This window comes from Perca fluviatilis, chromosome 18, assembly GCF_010015445.1.
Source record: "Perca fluviatilis chromosome 18, GENO_Pfluv_1.0, whole genome shotgun sequence".
NCBI lineage: Eukaryota > Metazoa > Chordata > Actinopteri > Perciformes > Percidae > Perca > Perca fluviatilis.
In genome coordinates, this window is record NC_053129.1 from 21,425,417 (window position 1) to 21,443,369 (window position 17,953).

The following is a 17,953-nucleotide window of genomic DNA, read 5'->3' on the forward strand; positions in this document are numbered from 1 at the left end:
ACCACATATTGTGTGATGGTTTTTGTTCCCTTCACATCAAAGAGAATACCTGATGCAGCAGTTTTCCTCCTGCAGAGAACTATAGAGTTAACTGCTCACTAGATGTACAGAGGAAGGTTAGGGTGTCTGAGTGTGTGAAATACTGTATGAAGCCAACTGTATCAAGATCAGAGATATTTTTCTATCTTCAAATTACTTTATATAATGCTAAACCTTTAGAATATCTGAACTGAGTACATTCTTAGTACAATTAAAGATACATTTAAGTGTATTTGATATTTTGCTATTGGTCATCATTCAGTAAAGCACTGCATTTGATTTGGTTTAACCCATTATTAGATGACCTGAAAAAGGTTGAAACCGTTAATTTAATTGTCTCATGACCAAGCCATGTAACTCATAACAGCTTAAAAGAATCCACATGGCTTCTGTCTCATGCCTGAAGTAAATTGTTTTGGTTTTCTTTTTGAAAATGTCAACCCATTTTCCTCAAGAACACTAGCATTTGATCATTGAGTGCATCCCATTGAGCACACCATTATTTTTTCTGAACACTAGACTGTTTGGATGTTTTTAGGTTTGTTTGTATAGACCACAACATTGACTTTCATGACAAGGTTTAACATGTGTTTATCTATGTCATGTGGAACTAAATAAGTGTCCCCGCAATACCCTACTGCAGTATGTCTGACATTTGGTCAGTTTATTCTGCACCAAGATAAGCCTGCTTCACCCTAGATGTCCCTTTGAGGGTCACAATAGTGTTGCACAAGGTTACATTCATTCATGCACACAGTATTATTACTCTTTTTTTCTTTAAATAGGACAAATTTATCCCAACACTCTATGTGACTGTGATCCAGAGAGGGTAGAGACTGCGACCACCTCTCTAAGCCAGCAGGAATCATCCAATTAAGACAATCACAAAGCGGGGCGGCCATCTCTGTTTGTGCCTGATGTTTTCCCCCAAACAGCATAATGCTCTGATTGGATTAGGGGCCTTGGCATAGGGCGTGATTGATTTTTCTTTAATTGAGAGTTATGGTGGGATAGACTTTGGGTCTTGCTACCGACTTGAAATGCTTTTTAATGGCACGTCATGTGCATGCATATTCGCGCACACGCGCACACACACACACACACACACACACACACACACACACACTCTCACTCTAGATGTTATATTTACTCCGGTGTTTTTGTACTTTTGCTGCGTGGTACAAACACAGTATCTTATATAACACTCTTGGTTTGGATACTGTAGGTGGTGCTCACTGTTCTGACTGTAGTTGTCAGGGCGGGCTGGTCCAGGCTGGAGTGGTGCACTAGGATGACCTCATCCTTAGATGGACGCAATAACAAACCTTGTAGCAATTGGTTGCCCTCTGCTGCCACCTACAGGCACACAGGAATTAATTCCAAAACAACAGTAACAAATTATCTTCCCTTTAATTATAACTAAAATATAGATGAAAAAAATAGAAAGGTTTTTATACTTTGTCTAGCAAAAATGAGATTACCCTTTTACGTTATATTAAAGCTTTAATTTTTTCTTAATTTTAACTTTGGAAGACACAAGGTTAGTTTTTAATATCAATTAAGTGTGAGAATAATAAAAACTCAACTACAGAAATCGATATACCGTATCAAATTGTGCAATTTAAAATATTTTTGCATTCATTTATTATGGTCGCATGTCAGGACAAAAATGCTCGCATGTTAACAAAAAAGTTGCAAAAACAATTGAATGTGCAAAAACTGACAAAATGTTAAAAGAAGAAGAAGTGACAAAAAAAACATTTGTCATGTCCTTTCACATTTTGTTACCTTTTGAACATAAACTGCTACGTTTTGCATCTGAAGGGATGCTTTTGTGTCTTTCTTTTGTGCATTTTTTGTGTCAGTGTGCATTTTTTAAAATCAGATTTGACTGTTGACTTATGTACACACCTGGATTCAAGAGTGCAAAACCCCCTTCACAATAGTTTGTTGACAATTTTATTATATTGAAGTTTTACCACACTTTGCAGTTGTGCATGCTTTTTCCTGTAATTATGCAAGACACCCTCTCCCCAAAATCAAGACTAGTTCACTTGATATGATTAAGAATCCAGATCTGGAATACATCCATGCCAATGCAGCAGTTATTTAGCTTGATGGATAGAATACATGGATTAATATCATGCATAACATTTTTAATTCATACCAGGTTTTTACAGTATACGGTTGAGATTTACAGAGACTGATATTGTTATACAAAAACAGGAACAGCCTGAGACTATTGAACCCACTTCACCCACTAGAGGGCGGTTTACAACTACTCTGAGGGACACTTGGCCCTCTTCCTCTCTCTGAAGTAAACACCTGTTTCCCTTGTGGTTCACACATGTTGGAGAGGTTTCCATATTCTTTAAAATAAATAGTCCACAAGGGGGAGAGAGCACACCTCTCAACAGAGGACCAAACCGTAAAATGATATAACACACATGCATAAGATAAAGGTAAGTCAGATCCTAATCGAAAACCGGTATCTAGTTTTGTTCTATATTTACCGCGGGTATCAGGTCTTTCTTGGATATATTGGAATATTTTCCATTTCTGCTAAACAGGAACTTCTCTTGTGTAGTGTCAGTAGTTAGTGAGGTACTGTGTTGTCTGGAGGTATATATGATCATCAGGCAGCAGGGGTGGCTGTTAGGTGTTCACGTGTTTGTTGCTGTGACTGCGGTCTCTCTTCATCCAGTAGGACTCTGTTTGCATCTCCATCAGTCTGGAGACGGTCCTTTGGAAGGCAAAGATCTCCTCCTCGGCAGTGAACAGAGTCAGGCGCTCCGCTGCCTCCTGAAGAGAGGAACAAACCCCTAGGGTTAGCGACTGATACACTCAAATCCAATTTAAATTAGTTAAGTAACTGGGAACAAGAGAAGTTCCAAAAACAAGATTAAGACCAGATTTGATTCCTGGGAATGCAGGATCAATCTGTGTGAGAGCAAGACCCTCTTTTTAAGAAATGCCATGTTTACATGTTACATGTTTACAAAAAAATACTTCAAAAGCAGCAATTAAAAAATGTCCAACCTTCCCTTCCCTTTTCAACACATCAACAATTATTGGTATCAAGTCAAAATAAGCAAATTACAATAAATTAAGTGATATAGAGTCACATGAAATGTACATTAGTAATTGTAGTTGGGTTTATATTGAAATTATTAAACGTAATGTAATTGTTTACATCAAATAATAACCACCATCTGCTGCAGACCTGCGTCAATGTTATTGTAATTCTACAAAGCCCTTTTAATAAGTTTGTAATTCCAACACTAATAAAATAATAACTCATAAAAAACCCACTGATTTGTATCCTTAATGAAATGAAGCCTACTATGAGGTGAAATCAGTGATGTGATTTTTTTTTTTTTTTTAATTTGGGAGGATTTTGGGAACAGCATCCATTCACTGCTGATAGGAGATGGTGGTTTTCCTGCCGTTTTAACTTGTCATGTTCTGTTGTAGCAGATGGGATTTTACCCCGCTGAGGCCCAGGTCATCCAGCAGTTGTCTGTCCCTCTCACTGTCCCCTCCACTGTGGACAAACAGCCCGTCTAAAGGAGAAGCCGCCAGCAGCACCACTCTCACCTGGGACATGGAGGGAAGGAAAGAGACATGGGAATGTCCAGTTTATTTATAGAGGTTGGTTCCTATTTTATTAATGATTATGTGTCTGTTTCCTGTGATCAATATTAAATGAGAGAAGTTAACCATTCATTCATTACCTCCTTAAAATGCCAGTACTTACATTTCTGTCCATTTTAAGGTGTTTTATCGCATCCCTGAGAAGATTTAAGATCTTATTGACTTCTTTTTTTTACTAAATCCAATTTCATCTTCGACAGAATAAATAATTGATTGATAAAATTACAGTGCCTGGGAAGTGAGCCAATATGAGGTTGGCGCTCAACTTAAGACTGTATTGAATGCAGTGCAATGGGATAGTAATATAATACAGTAATATTACTTTTCGCAGTAGCAAAGTGTTGTGATTTACTATTTTAATTTTAGTGTTAACTTCTGTCATCAAGCACTTTACATTTGATGCATTTATTGTATAGTCAACAATAAAGAGGCGGCAGGAATTGAGGGGAGAGTGAAAGAGAGATGGGCAATGACCTGCAACAAAAATTAATGTCAGCGCTTTAAACCCTTAGCCAAAAAAATAAAAAATAATCATGACAGTTATCTAATTATTATATCCCAGTTTGAATTTGGACTAATTTGTAAAATGACCCATCTTCCTCTCAGTTGATGTGTATGTTTAACACATAATAATACAAAACAGAAAATTGCTGCTACACGGTTATCTTAAGCTTCAACTCTTAAAGCATTGTTGCACCTGTGATATGAATATGATGTATTTTTTGGGGTCTATTTTTTAGCCCAACTGTAGTCTATGAAATAGATGGCACACCTTGTTGTCATAGAAGTTGTCTATGAGGGTGGTGAAGCGTCTGGCCTGGTCCTTCAGGGTCAGTGTCAGCATGGGAACATGGCGAATGAATACGGTGTCAAAGAGCCGTGCCATTTCCAGGTAGTCACTGGCACCCAGAGGCTGGGAAAAAAAAGTGAGCAGGTTACATGAGCTTCTGATCTACAGCAGCACATCACAGTGCAGAGAGTAAATAGTTTCAGTGTAGCACATTGTAAAAACACACACACGCACATGCACACGGAATGTTGCTGTCTGTATGTTTGGCCTGAAAAAAAAAAAACTGTACGATGAGGGCACCTTGTGCTAAAGGCTCAGGCTGATGTTCAGTCCCTGTCCTTGGTTCTTTGCCACTCAGGGTGATTGCTCTCAAAATTAATGTGGACGTTTCAACATATGTCAGATGGAAAAAGAAGCCTTGAAGCTAAGATGCCTGAAAAAAACTCAACACTGTCCATCAGGCTCGAGACTTTACACACACTGCAGATTACTGTACCTCACGGCTTTATTAGAGGCACAACGGGCTCAACTATTCACTAAATCGTCAATAGACTTGCTTTTTGACATTGAGCAGAAAATAGGACTGAGATGGAGGGAAGAGAAGGGCTTTGAATTTAAGCAGTTTTAATTAGTATGTGAATGTGAGTGTGAGTGTGTGTGAGTGTGTGTGTGTGTGTTCTTGTTTAACTATATTCGTGGGGTCCAAAACCAGGAGTCCAGTATACTTGTGGGGTCCTGACAGCTTTGTGGGGCCAAAATGCTGGACCCCACAACTTTAAAGGGCTGTTTGAAGGTTAAGACTTGGGTTTAGGATTAGGGATATAATTAGGTTATGGTTAGGGTAAGGGTTAAGGTTAGGCATTTAGTTGTGATGGTTAGGGTAAGGGGCTAGGGAATGCATTATGTCAATGACAGGTCCCCACAAAGATAGTGCCACAAACCTTTGTTTATGTGTGTGTGTGTGTGTGTGTGTGTGTGTGTGTGTATGAGAGAGAGAGAGAGTCAGCTCCATACCTGTACTGTAACTATATTTTTGGAAGAAACGGCTGAGATGAATGTTATTTTGTTTATGCTTATTTCATTTCTTTTAATGTTCTTTGTAAACACTTTGAGAAAAAATATATACATAACTAAAGATGGTGATTATCTGCAGCAATAAGTATAATTGTTAAGAATATGCTTTATTGTGTAACTCTTGAAACCTTTGTTTTTCAATTACATACAGTAATGCTGGCAATGAAGCAAATTGAGATTTGTAGGGAAAAAGATGATGAGACAAAACAAACACTCACTCTGCCACACAGCTCATCAAAAGTGCAGTCAGCGATGGAGCCACAGGTCTTTTCCAGAGTCACGTCTCTGCCCAGCACTGTGAGCAACCGAGGGCCTGTAACTATGAAAACACACACACAACAATATACCTGATCCTCATATCATATAGTTTTTATCATCAGATTTACATTTGAATAATGATGTTAAAAGCAAATCTGTGAAGGACTGAAAGTTAATATTAGACCACAGAAATCAAAGCAGGAAGCAAGAAGTATATATACCTGAAGTGACATACATTATCCACAGTTTAGACACTTAGATTTCTATACAGTGTGTCTACAAATGTTAAATACACTGCTTTTAGATATATATTAATGCAAGAATAAATCAAAAAAACACAGCAAATGTCTAAACTAGAAGTACACTTGGAAAACTAAAATGTCAAATCCAACATTTTAAAACCTCTAAAACTGAATTTCAAATCAAATTTCCTTAACTTTTTGAGGCCTTAGCTTTAGTTTAGCTCTAAAGATAAAACGATGAGTGACCTAAAATAATACACAACCAAGCCTGTCAGTGGTGTGTAGCGCCCCATTTTTTTGGTAGATTTTTGCACAATATGACGCCATACTGTTAAACATATATCGTCAGCCTTATCCTTTAATGTGTGGAACAAAACAAATGTTATCACAGTGGATGAATATGCTGTTGCACAAATAAACCAATTAGATCATTGACCGGCTACTTAATGTTTCAAAACATTAAAAATGTATATGACTTTATTGGATTATGCCATTTATCTAATATCCCTCAACAAGGAGTATGAGTTATCGTGCTGCATCAGATTAAATTACTTACTGGGGTATAAAGTATGTATACTTTTTAATGTGTCTTAATACAATGGAGAAAGTTGACTGGTGGAAAAATCTCAAAAATTTGTGTTGTACTTGAACTTCCTTACCACTCTCTTGACTTAAGGCCAGCTCCTCAAACAGCGCATCCAAAAAGGCCTCTACACCGGGCTCCCCTGTGCTGAACAACACACACACACACACACACACACACACACACACACACACACACACACACACACACACACACACACACACACACACACACACACACACACACACACACACACACACACACAAAATAATAGGATATGAAATTAATAATGCTGAAGTGGCCACATCAAACGATGGCAGCAAGGAGTGCACAAGAGGGGGGTACTTAGCTTTTCACTTCATCAGTAAAAAACAGGATGTTAGGCTCTAAACACGAGCATTAGCCTGTGAATGCACATCAAAATGAGATTGCAAAGTGTGTGTGTTTGTGTCTGTGTGTGTGCTTGTGTTTTAACTCCAGGTAAAAGGGTGTGATGTGCTCTATTTACATACAGTGAAAAGACGAGAGCACTTGAAAGCTCCAATGCAGCGATGAGCAACAGCAGTGTCATTTATACCTTGTTTATCTGCGTGTGTTCCTAACAGCGTATATGTAATGAGGAAAATAGAAAACTAGCTCTACCATTTTCTCATGTTCTATTGATTCCTCTTTCACTCTTTTCATGGATCTCTCAAGGTAATGTAGGTCTTTATAAACCCAGTCTGCTTCTCCCCATTTATCCATTTTTGCCTTCTCTTTCTGTCCTTAAAAAAATAAAAAAGAAACTCGATGATGAACACAAACATTTCCTGTGTGTGTGTGTGTGTTTGCATGTTGTGGAGGCAGATTGATGTTGACTCTTTACCAGACCTGTGCACAGCCTCTGAGCAGATTGGACTGCAAACAGAGGAGCAAATGTGTCCAATATTGTTGTGTGTGTGTGTGTGTGTGTGTGTGTGTGTGTGTGTGTGTGTGTACACCGGTATATATCTCACAGGTAGTAGAGTTTCCCCGCTGCACCGTTGTCCAGCCTCCTGTAGTCAATCCCAGAGTCTAGGCAGATGGTGTGGCAGTACTCCTGCACACGCACAAACATAAACACAAACACAAAAAATATAGTAGAACGAAAAAACTATGCTGAAAGGAAAAAATATCTATAATATAGAAGAAAATCATAATATTTAGGTTAGAATTGTAGTAATCATAACATAATTATAAATGTCAGTATAAACATTGTTAACCATGGATGTATCTACTCTACAAACTGCAGTTTTTAATTTGCAATTAATTAATTAATTAATTAATTAATTAATTAATTAAGAGTGGGTTAAAGTTTATTTAAAGGATTCATCCTCTGTGAAGATTGCTTTTATTCCACGCATTTTCCAGCATTCATGGTAATACTTTTTTTCTTTTCTTATTGTCTACAAATCAAATAATAAGACCAAAATCAACAATGTGTTACTCTGTCTCTCATAACTTTTATGACTTCCCTACCTCGTCTGTGGTACTCAGCTTTAAACTCATTGGTTCCTACTGAAGATAGAAATCTTGACTAGCAGGTCACAAATATAAACTGTACTCTTATTTAAAAAAATGCTAAATCATTTCCTAAAACAGTTGGGCACTGTATATTTTACTGAACATTACTCAAACGTGTAACTAGTGCATCTGTTAGGGACTATTTTTCAGCTGTGGATGTATTTTGCCAGTGAGTATTCACAGCAGCAGGACAGTGTACGTGTGATTGACTCAGAAAAAGTACAGTGTGTGTTCCTAATGAAGGAACATGTCACCTAGTGCAACGGTGGGGCTCAGTAATGTGTTTTCATAGTTTTTGGTCAACAATGGAGCTCTATGGCACAGAGGAATAATATATATCAGGCTTTGGTAACAGAGACGATACTTGTAGGTCGGTTGATAATTGGAAAAATTACGCAATATCATTAACTTCTCGTTTAAGTAGTTATTTCACATTTACGGCTTGGTTCTACTCTAGAATATTTTTGTGTATTAATACATGTTTAAAAACATTGTAATCTAACTAAATAAAATGTGTAAACCTACTGCATAGAAATACACAGCTTCTAAACTGATGGATATGCAATACATATCACCAGACCTATCCTTTAAATCAGATTTAAAGGAAATATCTGGTGATATTTAATCTGTGGCACATCAAAGTTACCAGAGATGTATTGAAAATATGTAAAGGAAATACTGAAAATGTGCACCATATACATGGAATAAACCATAGGACGCTATTAAATTGGATGCTATCTTTTAGGTTCAGATTGATTGTCTTGTTGAAATCTTTAAGATAACAGAGTTTGTGCTGAGGAGTCTATTTTTGTTGTTGTTGTGAATTAAATTCTTGTGTTTCTACATGATAAATTATTTTGGATTCTTACCACAAAATGCTATAGTAAGTGCCAACATTATAAAACAGTTTATATTGCTTTCCTGCTCATCTGCCATGTATAAAGAGCAAATAAGGAACAAGAGAACAAATTCAACAACAGGGCAGCACAGAAGGCAGGAGACATCTTTGTCTTCTCTGACAGCGCTGGGATTTTGTGTCACTTCTTCATGGGTTATTGAGCCGATCTATTGTTCCTGCAGCTATTCAAGTGTGTTACAGCAGGAGTGAACTTGTGATGCAGAGTTCAAACTCTTCCAGATAGTGTAAAACGTCAACAGGATTCATGTCAGGGAGTGCACTACAAACTATATCAAATACTAAATCATCATCTCCACTATTCTATCAAAGAAAGAAAGGAATTGCATATCATCTCATCCAAGCCATCGCCGGCTGACTGAGTATTCAACGACAGCTCCGGTAAATTATGAAATCAGTGAATTTCTGCCACTGGCCTCCTTAAGCTGCATGATAATTAGTAATCATCACAAAGCAAAGGGGACGGAAATACTCTATTCTTCTCCGCTGTCAACTTTTTATCTCCATGTCCGCTCACACAAACGGGGTTCCCACTCTGAGCCAATTGGCTGAATCAGGCTTAATAACAACCTGACAAACTCGCCCTTCCCCATGCACAAAAGGGAGGTGTCATTTCATCAACCTACTGTGACCCCACCAACGGGTAAATAGTCCCTCCAAAATGGAAAAAAGAAAGAAAAAAACTTGTCACTATCGCCGCCACATTATTAGAGACTCAGTTTGTCTTTTCTCCTGCCATCTTCTACTCCCTCCCTTTATGAACTGTCGGCAAAGGCGGCTGATGGGTTTCTTGACGGAGAAGCGCGGTACAAATATGAGAGAGGGAAAAAGGAGGAATGGAAACACAATCAGTGATGATTCCATTGGTTATTTATAATCAGATAAGGCTGAGACCTTGCGGGTCATTACTTGATTATCCATCTTGAGGGGATTGTCAAGTTCTCACTCCTCCAAGATTTCATCCGCCTACACATTGTGGTCTCCCCCCTCCACCATCATGCTCCTCTCACAGACTCTAATCCTTGTCAGTCTACTTGGCAACTTAAGTCTCATCTCCAACGGTCCCTTTAGCTTATTCTGTACATTGTTCTGTACAGCTGGACAACAACAATCTGATATATACTGTATACTCTAATACACTAATAAATATCTACCAGCTGCACTGTTTTTGTCAGGTGTACTGTTAAAACTAGTAAGCGATTAATCCATGAGTTAATCAACAATTTAAATTTATGATAACTCGTCGTTTTGAGCAAAAATAACAAACATTCCCTAGGTGAGAATTTGCTATGTTTCTCTGTTTAATATTGTTATAAATTGATATTTTTTGGCTTTGGGTTTATCACTGTTTGTTGGACAAAAAAAACAATTGAAAGGCATCAACTTGGGCTCTGAGAAATAGTTTATTTTCAGATATTTTAGAGGCTAATAAATTGAATAATTAATCAAGAAATTAGGGAACAGATGAATCAATGATGAAAATAATCTTTAGTTCCAGGCCTAGCCTGGTGTAAAAGTCACTTACTATAGTTCTGTGTGTTTGGTCTACAATATATAACATCTAAGCAGCACACTTGCACTAAAATACATATATGCTTAATGAACAAAATATCAGGGCTACTAATAATACCCAAATACTGGGATTTGATTGAGGCAAGAATGACTTTGCATAAGGGATTTATTTTGATATCACAATGATCAAATTACCAATTCTTTTAATATATGACAGCATCTCTGTCCTTTCTTTGCACCTGTGTTCACTTTCGTTGTCGTACAAAGATTTTTCCATCTCACTAATTGCTCAAAAGAAATAATAAAAAGATATACTGAAGTCCAACTGAAGTCACATTGTGACTTAATTTGAAACAATTTATTGATGAGGATTAATTGATGAGTTGATCAACAGAACATTAATTGACAACAATTTAAGGAATTGACTAATTATCATTTATCATGTAAAAATGCCACACACACACAAAAAAAGGCCCTGGTCCCATGGGAAAAGTGCGGTGGAAACTGGCTAATTCACTGGTTTCAGCTTTTCAAAAGTGAGAATTTGCTGCTTTTCTGTATTTTATATTATTGCAAATTGAATATATTTGGATTTTGAAATGTTTAGATATCGGACAAATCAAGCAATCTGAAGATTGCCCCCACATTGGACTCTGGGAAATTGTGTGGGGCATTTTATTATTATTATTATTATGAAAAGAATTAAGAATTAAAAATAAAGAATTAACTCTTAATCATAGAAAGTTACAGATTCAAATTAATAAGGACAATAATCAGTGTTCCCTAACTTCATTATCTCCATGTGTTATGGCATAATTAACTTTTGTACTAATGGTGTGAAAAATAGTCCTGTGTGCAGCTGAATCACAGAAAAGCAGCATGGAAGCAGCATCACTGCAAATTAAGAGTTTCACTACTTGCACAGATGCATTCACGAACTCACAGACACAAGAGGGGATGACAGACATGAGAATCAGACTCCTTTTAGAAGAAAGTCATCCAAACACATGTAGCTCCAATCATGTCATTGTCCAAGCTGTCCACTGCTGTCTCTGGACAGCCGTTTAGCATAAAAACAGAGTGGCTTTTTTTTTTGGGGTCGCTGCTTCCCCTCTGCGCCTGCTCCCTCTACGCCATATCTTTCTCTATCCTTTACTCCTCAAAAAGTTGCTTTTGAGTTTTTCAAAGAGCGCGGTGCCATTGAGCTGCAACAAAAGCCAAGGATAGCTGACTATTGGGTCCTGATGAGGTCCACTCCCTCATTACCCAGCAGCAGAAAACATTTGATGCTTTTTTTTGTTTGGCCCGGAGAATTGACCAGGCCTCAAAGAAATGCGGGGTGGGAAGGCTGAAAAAGAGACGGAGGGGGAGAGAAAGGGAGAGGGGAGGAGGGGAAAGGTTGTCGTTCATTCAACCATGTGTGTCTTACAGCCTTGTGTAGAGGGACAGAAGAAAAGAGGGAGGGAGAGAAAGAGGGGTCGAGAGAGAGAGAGAGATGGGGGAGAAAAGAGAAAGCTTAAAACACTGCCTTTATGCTGGCAAGTTCTGGACGACTCTTCTGACATCAAAGTGTTTTCACTAACTGGGGAGCTGCTGTGTATGTGTATGTGTGTGTGTGTGTGCGCGTGTGCGTGTGTGGGGCGGGTGGGGGGGGGGGGGTGTATCTGGTGATTTTATTCATTCTTGGGCAGTTGGGGGGGTACGTGACAATGTGAACACCCTAATTACACCTAATGATCTATTCCCTTAAAGTGTGACTGCCGTGGGCCAGCGATGGTTTGTTCTGAGGGGTCGTTCTCATAACCTCCCCCTGCCTCGGCTGCTCCTCTTGGGGAAACATCTTTTGAGTTGGAGGCCCTACCTTTCGTGATCCAGGACCCCCACTGGACCCCCCACCCTCATCCCCTCTTAAGCTCTGATGAGGCCCAAAACCGGACCGCTCCAAAACTCGATGGAGTCTGTGCTACCTGCACCTGGCCAACAGAGGCTCCACATATTGGTAGCAACACAGACAGAAGAAATGCAGCTGAGCACATCGCTTCAGTACTAAAAGCTCTGCACTAGCTTCAAGACCATAAAAAAACAGATTCTAAAACTCTACTACTACTTCATAAATCACCAAATGGTTTAGGACTAAAATATCTCTCTGATCTTCTGGTTTATTATCAACTCAACACACCTTTAAAAGAATACCACAGAGATTTATATCATTGCACTCCTGTAACCAACTCCTGTTGGACTCATGGTGGACACAAATTGATGCAACGGAAACAGAGATATTGTCTTTTTTATTACACATGTTCTTCTTGATTGTTAAAACCGTCTGCCTACATTACCCACAATGCAACTCAACTGTCACCAGTTTGGTCAGAGATTCTGGTGTGTTACGCTAGTACCGGCTAATGTAGCCTCAAGCTGAGATGAGGAGCAGGCTACAGAGGTCTGGTAAACTTACTTCTTTGTAACTCCACACACCCAGATTTTTTTTTTTCCATTTTTAAAACTTGTAGTCTTCCAACCCAAATAATATTTACTCAAGTGACATTACTTGAGGCAATTTATCAGACTTTGCACAGCTTCCTCTGGAGCCACAAAAGGCTTCATACAACTGTTTTCACATATGCAGTAGTATTCCCCAAGATCTGTAAACAGACTTTGGTGTGTAAAATCAGTGGCGTTCCCCTTTAAGATTAGCCAGCACTGGTCTAAACTCTCATTTAATGTAATTTACTCTGGTTTTTAGTCTTGACCATATAATGTTATCTTGCCTCGTGTAAGCACTAATAGCACCAACAATGTATTACTGAGGTATAAAAACCTGTTTGTGTTCAGGTAAACAAATTAGTAGTCTCGCTTTGCCAGACCACTGCGGCGCTGCGGAGGAGAGTCTGGCTAGTCCACACAGTATTCCGGGATGGGAGAAAAACGTGCTCTGGTTTATTGGCATTTCTTTAAACCAATCACAATTGTCTTGGGCGGTGCTAGGCACCGGGAAAAGCTGTGGTGCCGCTGCAAAATAGCCTCGGGAAGGAACTTGTTTTGGTGGAACGTGTACGTTTAAAAGTTGTTTTAGTCGTGCAACAGAAAACTCAGATTGGACAGATAGTCTAGCTAGCTGTCTGGATTTACCTTGCAGAGATCTGAGAAAAGGTTAACCGTAGTCCACCAACACAAAGGAAGCCCAAGGCAACGGATATCCGGCCTAAATGAGGGAAATCCGGCGGAATTTCCGCCGGCAACAGAGCAATCCCGGAAGTGGAACGTCAAGGATATATTGTAGGCTAACAAATTAGTAACTCCCCATATTTTCATTAAAAGGCTGTCTAAGAATCTATTTCAATTCACAAGATCTAAAAACCGGCCGTCTTTTCAGCTTCATGATGTTACAAATGTGAAAAGATGGCAGAACATCAAGAGGCGAGCGGGTTGATCAAGAGTGCAACAGAGCAAGAGAGCATAATAAGTATAAAAACGTTTCATGTTTGTGAAGTTAGAATAAAGAGTGACATTTCTGAATTAAGTGTTGCCTTTGGTTGGCCTTCTTTACAAATGAACACACACAGTACAGAATAATGCACCTGTGGCCATGCATGCTTGATGAAATACATCTGACACGTGCACACACTTATAATAAAACACTGGGGCACATCAGTTAGGGAGCAGGGAATAATCCAAGGTAACTGAATCAATCAAAATTAGGCGATAAATACAGAGCCAGAAAAAAATTATCATGTTCAAATGGAGGAAAAATCGATTTGTCCTTTATTAATGGTCCACGCCATTAAATGCTCTGGAAGACATTGAGAGTCCCCAAATATCAACATCCATTTGATTTGAACTGGCAGGCTGCCGGCTCTTCACAGGCAGCCCTTCTCACCAAGGTCTTCACTGGAGGACCACATCCCTCTCATTCCTCAGTTTGTCTTTCTCTATAATCCTGTTTTTTATTTATATATTTCTTTTTTTATCATCACCAACACAGCACACAGCAATTATTAAGAATGAAACACAAAAAAGAGGAGGAGAGCGGATCAAAAGAAGGGTTAAAAACAGCAGGAAACCCAGGGATACTCAAAGTTGCCTCAGGGTTGTTGTCATGTTTCCCCACCTCAGCAGCATTGTAAGCGGAGGGAAAATAAAGTCACTATTCTGCTACCAAAATATAGAGAACTGACCTTGGGTGAGCAAAGGCAGCGAGCAGAGCAGGATAGTTGTAGAATAAAGAACGAGGATGACGGGTAGAGAGAGGATGGGAAATGAGGAGTGGAGTGGAGAGGAGAGGAAGGACAGTTTGTGAGAGAGAAAAAGTGTCTTAGTTACAATTCTGGCAGTGTCCATTAAAAAAAAAGCCCTTTAACCCTGTATTTTACAGAATGCTGAGCATTTCCATGGCTACAAAGAAAAAAAGGAGCCTTAAAAACTGAATAGGTTTCCTGATGGAGTCCACAGAGACATTAAAAAGGACAAGAAATTACAAAATTACTGAGTGGATGAAAAAAAACCTATAACAAACAAAGAAGTGAAAAGCAGCACCTAAGACACTTTTCGGTTTAGTGAAGCTCTATGCTTTTTTAATGTATGGCAAGTAGGTCTTTTTGAAAGTTTGTACTTGATCTAATGATTTCTTATTTTTAAGATTAGGAAACCGGACAATTTGGGGGGGATGGGGTGCTGAGGAAAAAGGGGGTCCCAACTAATCAGAAGTCAATAGTTAAATAAAGACGTCAACCCAGGCGGACAGAGGCGGTGGATTAACCTCTACCACTCCAGCTCAGGTGATAGGGAGGAGAGGTCAGAGGCTATTTTTACTTTTTAACACCCTCATTCACTCCCTCGCCCACTATAGAAACACACTCAGGCATGCACATACGAGAGTGAGCTGCATCAGGGAGGAGGACTCCGCACCACCGAGCCCTGCAAGCATTAATTCAATCTATCAAGGGTCAGCTAGTTAGCAGCATGACCCCGCTAAAACACGCTTTAACTTTACAGAACAGGATGCTATAGAGAACACTGTGCACCCCCCAAAAAAACCCGACCCCAAAAACCAGATGGCCTCACAAAGGAGAACATGGAACCCTGAAAGAGAGGAGGTAGTGTGGGGCAGAGAGGGACAACAGGCATTCAGGACCTTGATGAGGGTGGATTAGAGAGGGTAAGGGTGCTGCTAAGAGAGTGGGTGGGGAGCAGGGTGACTTCAAGGCCTCCCCAGTTGTAGTGCGTTTACATTTGTGTGTGTGTGTGTGTGTGTGTGTGTGTGTGTGTGTGTGTGTGTGTGTGTGTGTGTGTGTGTGTGTGTGTGTGTGTGTGTACCCTAACCCTAGTCTATATCCACGATCTTCCACTTCCGGGATTGCTGCCGTAAATTCCGCCTTATGTCGCTTCTTTTTGGCCGGATATCCGGTACCTTACGCTTTTTTGTGTTGGAATTTTAAACCCCGGTGGATTTATGAGGACTATGGTTAACTGCTCCTCAGATCTCTGCAAGGTAAATCCAGACAGCTAGCTAGACTTTCTGTCCAATCTGAGTTTTCAGTTGCACGACTAAAACAACCTTTGAACGTATACATGTTCCACCAAAACAAGTTCCTTGCCGAGGCTATTTTGCAGAGGAAACAGGGCTCTGTGTTGCGCTAAGCGCTGGCCATGACAATTGTGATTGGTTTAAAGGACTGTGTGGACTAGCCAGACCCTCCTCTGCAGCGCTGGAGGTAGGTCTGGCAAAGCGAGACTATCCTTAAACTGTTTGTAACCTGGGCACAGCAGATCAACCATGTTCTCTTGTTTAAGCAATTGTGTTGCGATTTCCTACTATTTTTTTTCTTATTTTGTGCACAACGGTACTCACATTGAGGTTTGTGATGTAACAGGTACTGGGATCATAATAATCTTCCAATAACATACTTATTATCATATTATTATAATTTAGGTCAATCAGACTAATAGTGATATTTGGGAAGATGGAAATTCATCATCCTATGAGCTCATGTTATACAGTATATAAACTCATATTTTACTATGGAGTCCTAAAATTTGACATATGTACTGGAGGTGTTTTTCTTTAAATAGCTGTATTCCTAACGTAATATTCTTACCAGATTTCTAAATTATGCTAATAACTTTCTAAACCAAAAGGTATAGTAAGGCTCTAATCATTGTGCTAATACAATTTTAATATGTTGATAAAAAAACTATAACATATAATGATAATTTTAAAACTTCCTTCATTAAGCCATACAATTCAAGTAGCACTGAGTGGCAATGTTCAGTACTTCAGTCACAAGAGAGCATTTACCCTAACCCTTATATCGGCTGTGAGTGCAACTTAGCCAAACTTTTGCTGAGAACTTACAGGTCTGTACGTAAATAAAAAGTATACATTTGTATGTCTGTTCATACTTTATACATTACATTTGTTTGCTCTGTCATTTTGTCATTTGGTGTCTGTCATTTTCTCTTATAAATAGTGAAAGAAATTACTATTTAGACTGAATACCAATAAAAGGTGCAAGAATGCTGCCCTTCTCTGTTGCAAAATGCATGACAACAAATTATTATGCAATTATTTATGATCATGATCACTCCAAAACACATCAATGATAATCTGAGATGCAGGCAGGATAATGGTGCTACCTGTTTAAATTGCAAAGTAGATTTTTTGCTGGAAATGCTAACCACTGCATCGCTCCTCTCCTCTTGCCCACCACTCGCCCTCCCCCCTTACTTTTGAAATGCAAGCAGTCTGAGTCAGTCACTCAGCTCGTCCGCCCATCTCTCATTCACATTACCTGTGTGCACTCACGCTCTTTCCATCTCTCCCTACCTTTCTCTCTGGGAGTCTTTCAACGTGCCATGGTATGATCAAAGACAGCTTTGTGACACTGTTCGAGGCATCCAGGAAGCAAAAAACATCAAACCACTAAAGAGCAACTTGTAAAAAAGAAAAAAAGACAGACAGAGGGACAGAAGCGCACATGCAAGTGTGTGTGTGTGTGTGTTTATGTGTGTCATAAACAAGTGAATTAATTAACAAGACAAGAGAGAGGGATGACTTTGTCTCTACCTTCAGCACGTCGATGAAAGGTAGAAAGGTGTTCCTCTGAAGTCCGTTTTTGTACAGATCTGAAAAAGGAGGGGAGGGCCTGTATTAGAGCTGCTGTTTAGCCTCCTAATAATGTCATTCCCTCACCGCAGATTGGCAGATAAAGTGGCTATTGATGAACTGAAGGATGGGTGGGGAGGTACGACAAAAGGACTGGGACCAGGAGAGAAAAATGGATTTCTCCACCGGCAGCGGCAGCAACATAAAATTCATTACATTCCCAAACAATGGTGGCGAGAGA

General features: G+C 39.3%; 1 protein-coding gene across 1 annotated transcript in view; it reads right to left on the reverse strand.

The window, feature by feature from the left end:
- Nucleotides 1–1,982: 1,982 nt before the first annotated feature.
- The window catches only part of afg1lb (AFG1 like ATPase b), a 29,844-nt gene continuing 13,873 nt past the window's right edge, over nucleotides 1,983–17,953 (reverse strand). Inside the window, exons 7-13 of the mRNA XM_039782669.1 lie at nucleotides 17,674–17,732; nucleotides 7,636–7,718; nucleotides 6,717–6,787; nucleotides 5,776–5,876; nucleotides 4,466–4,606; nucleotides 3,529–3,636; nucleotides 1,983–2,841 (exon numbers count right to left, since the gene is read on the reverse strand). Coding sequence (XP_039638603.1) covers nucleotides 2,695–2,841; nucleotides 3,529–3,636; nucleotides 4,466–4,606; nucleotides 5,776–5,876; nucleotides 6,717–6,787; nucleotides 7,636–7,718; nucleotides 17,674–17,732 — 710 coding nt within the window. The 3' untranslated portion in view covers nucleotides 1,983–2,694. The remainder of the gene's footprint in view (nucleotides 2,842–3,528; nucleotides 3,637–4,465; nucleotides 4,607–5,775; nucleotides 5,877–6,716; nucleotides 6,788–7,635; nucleotides 7,719–17,673; nucleotides 17,733–17,953) is intronic.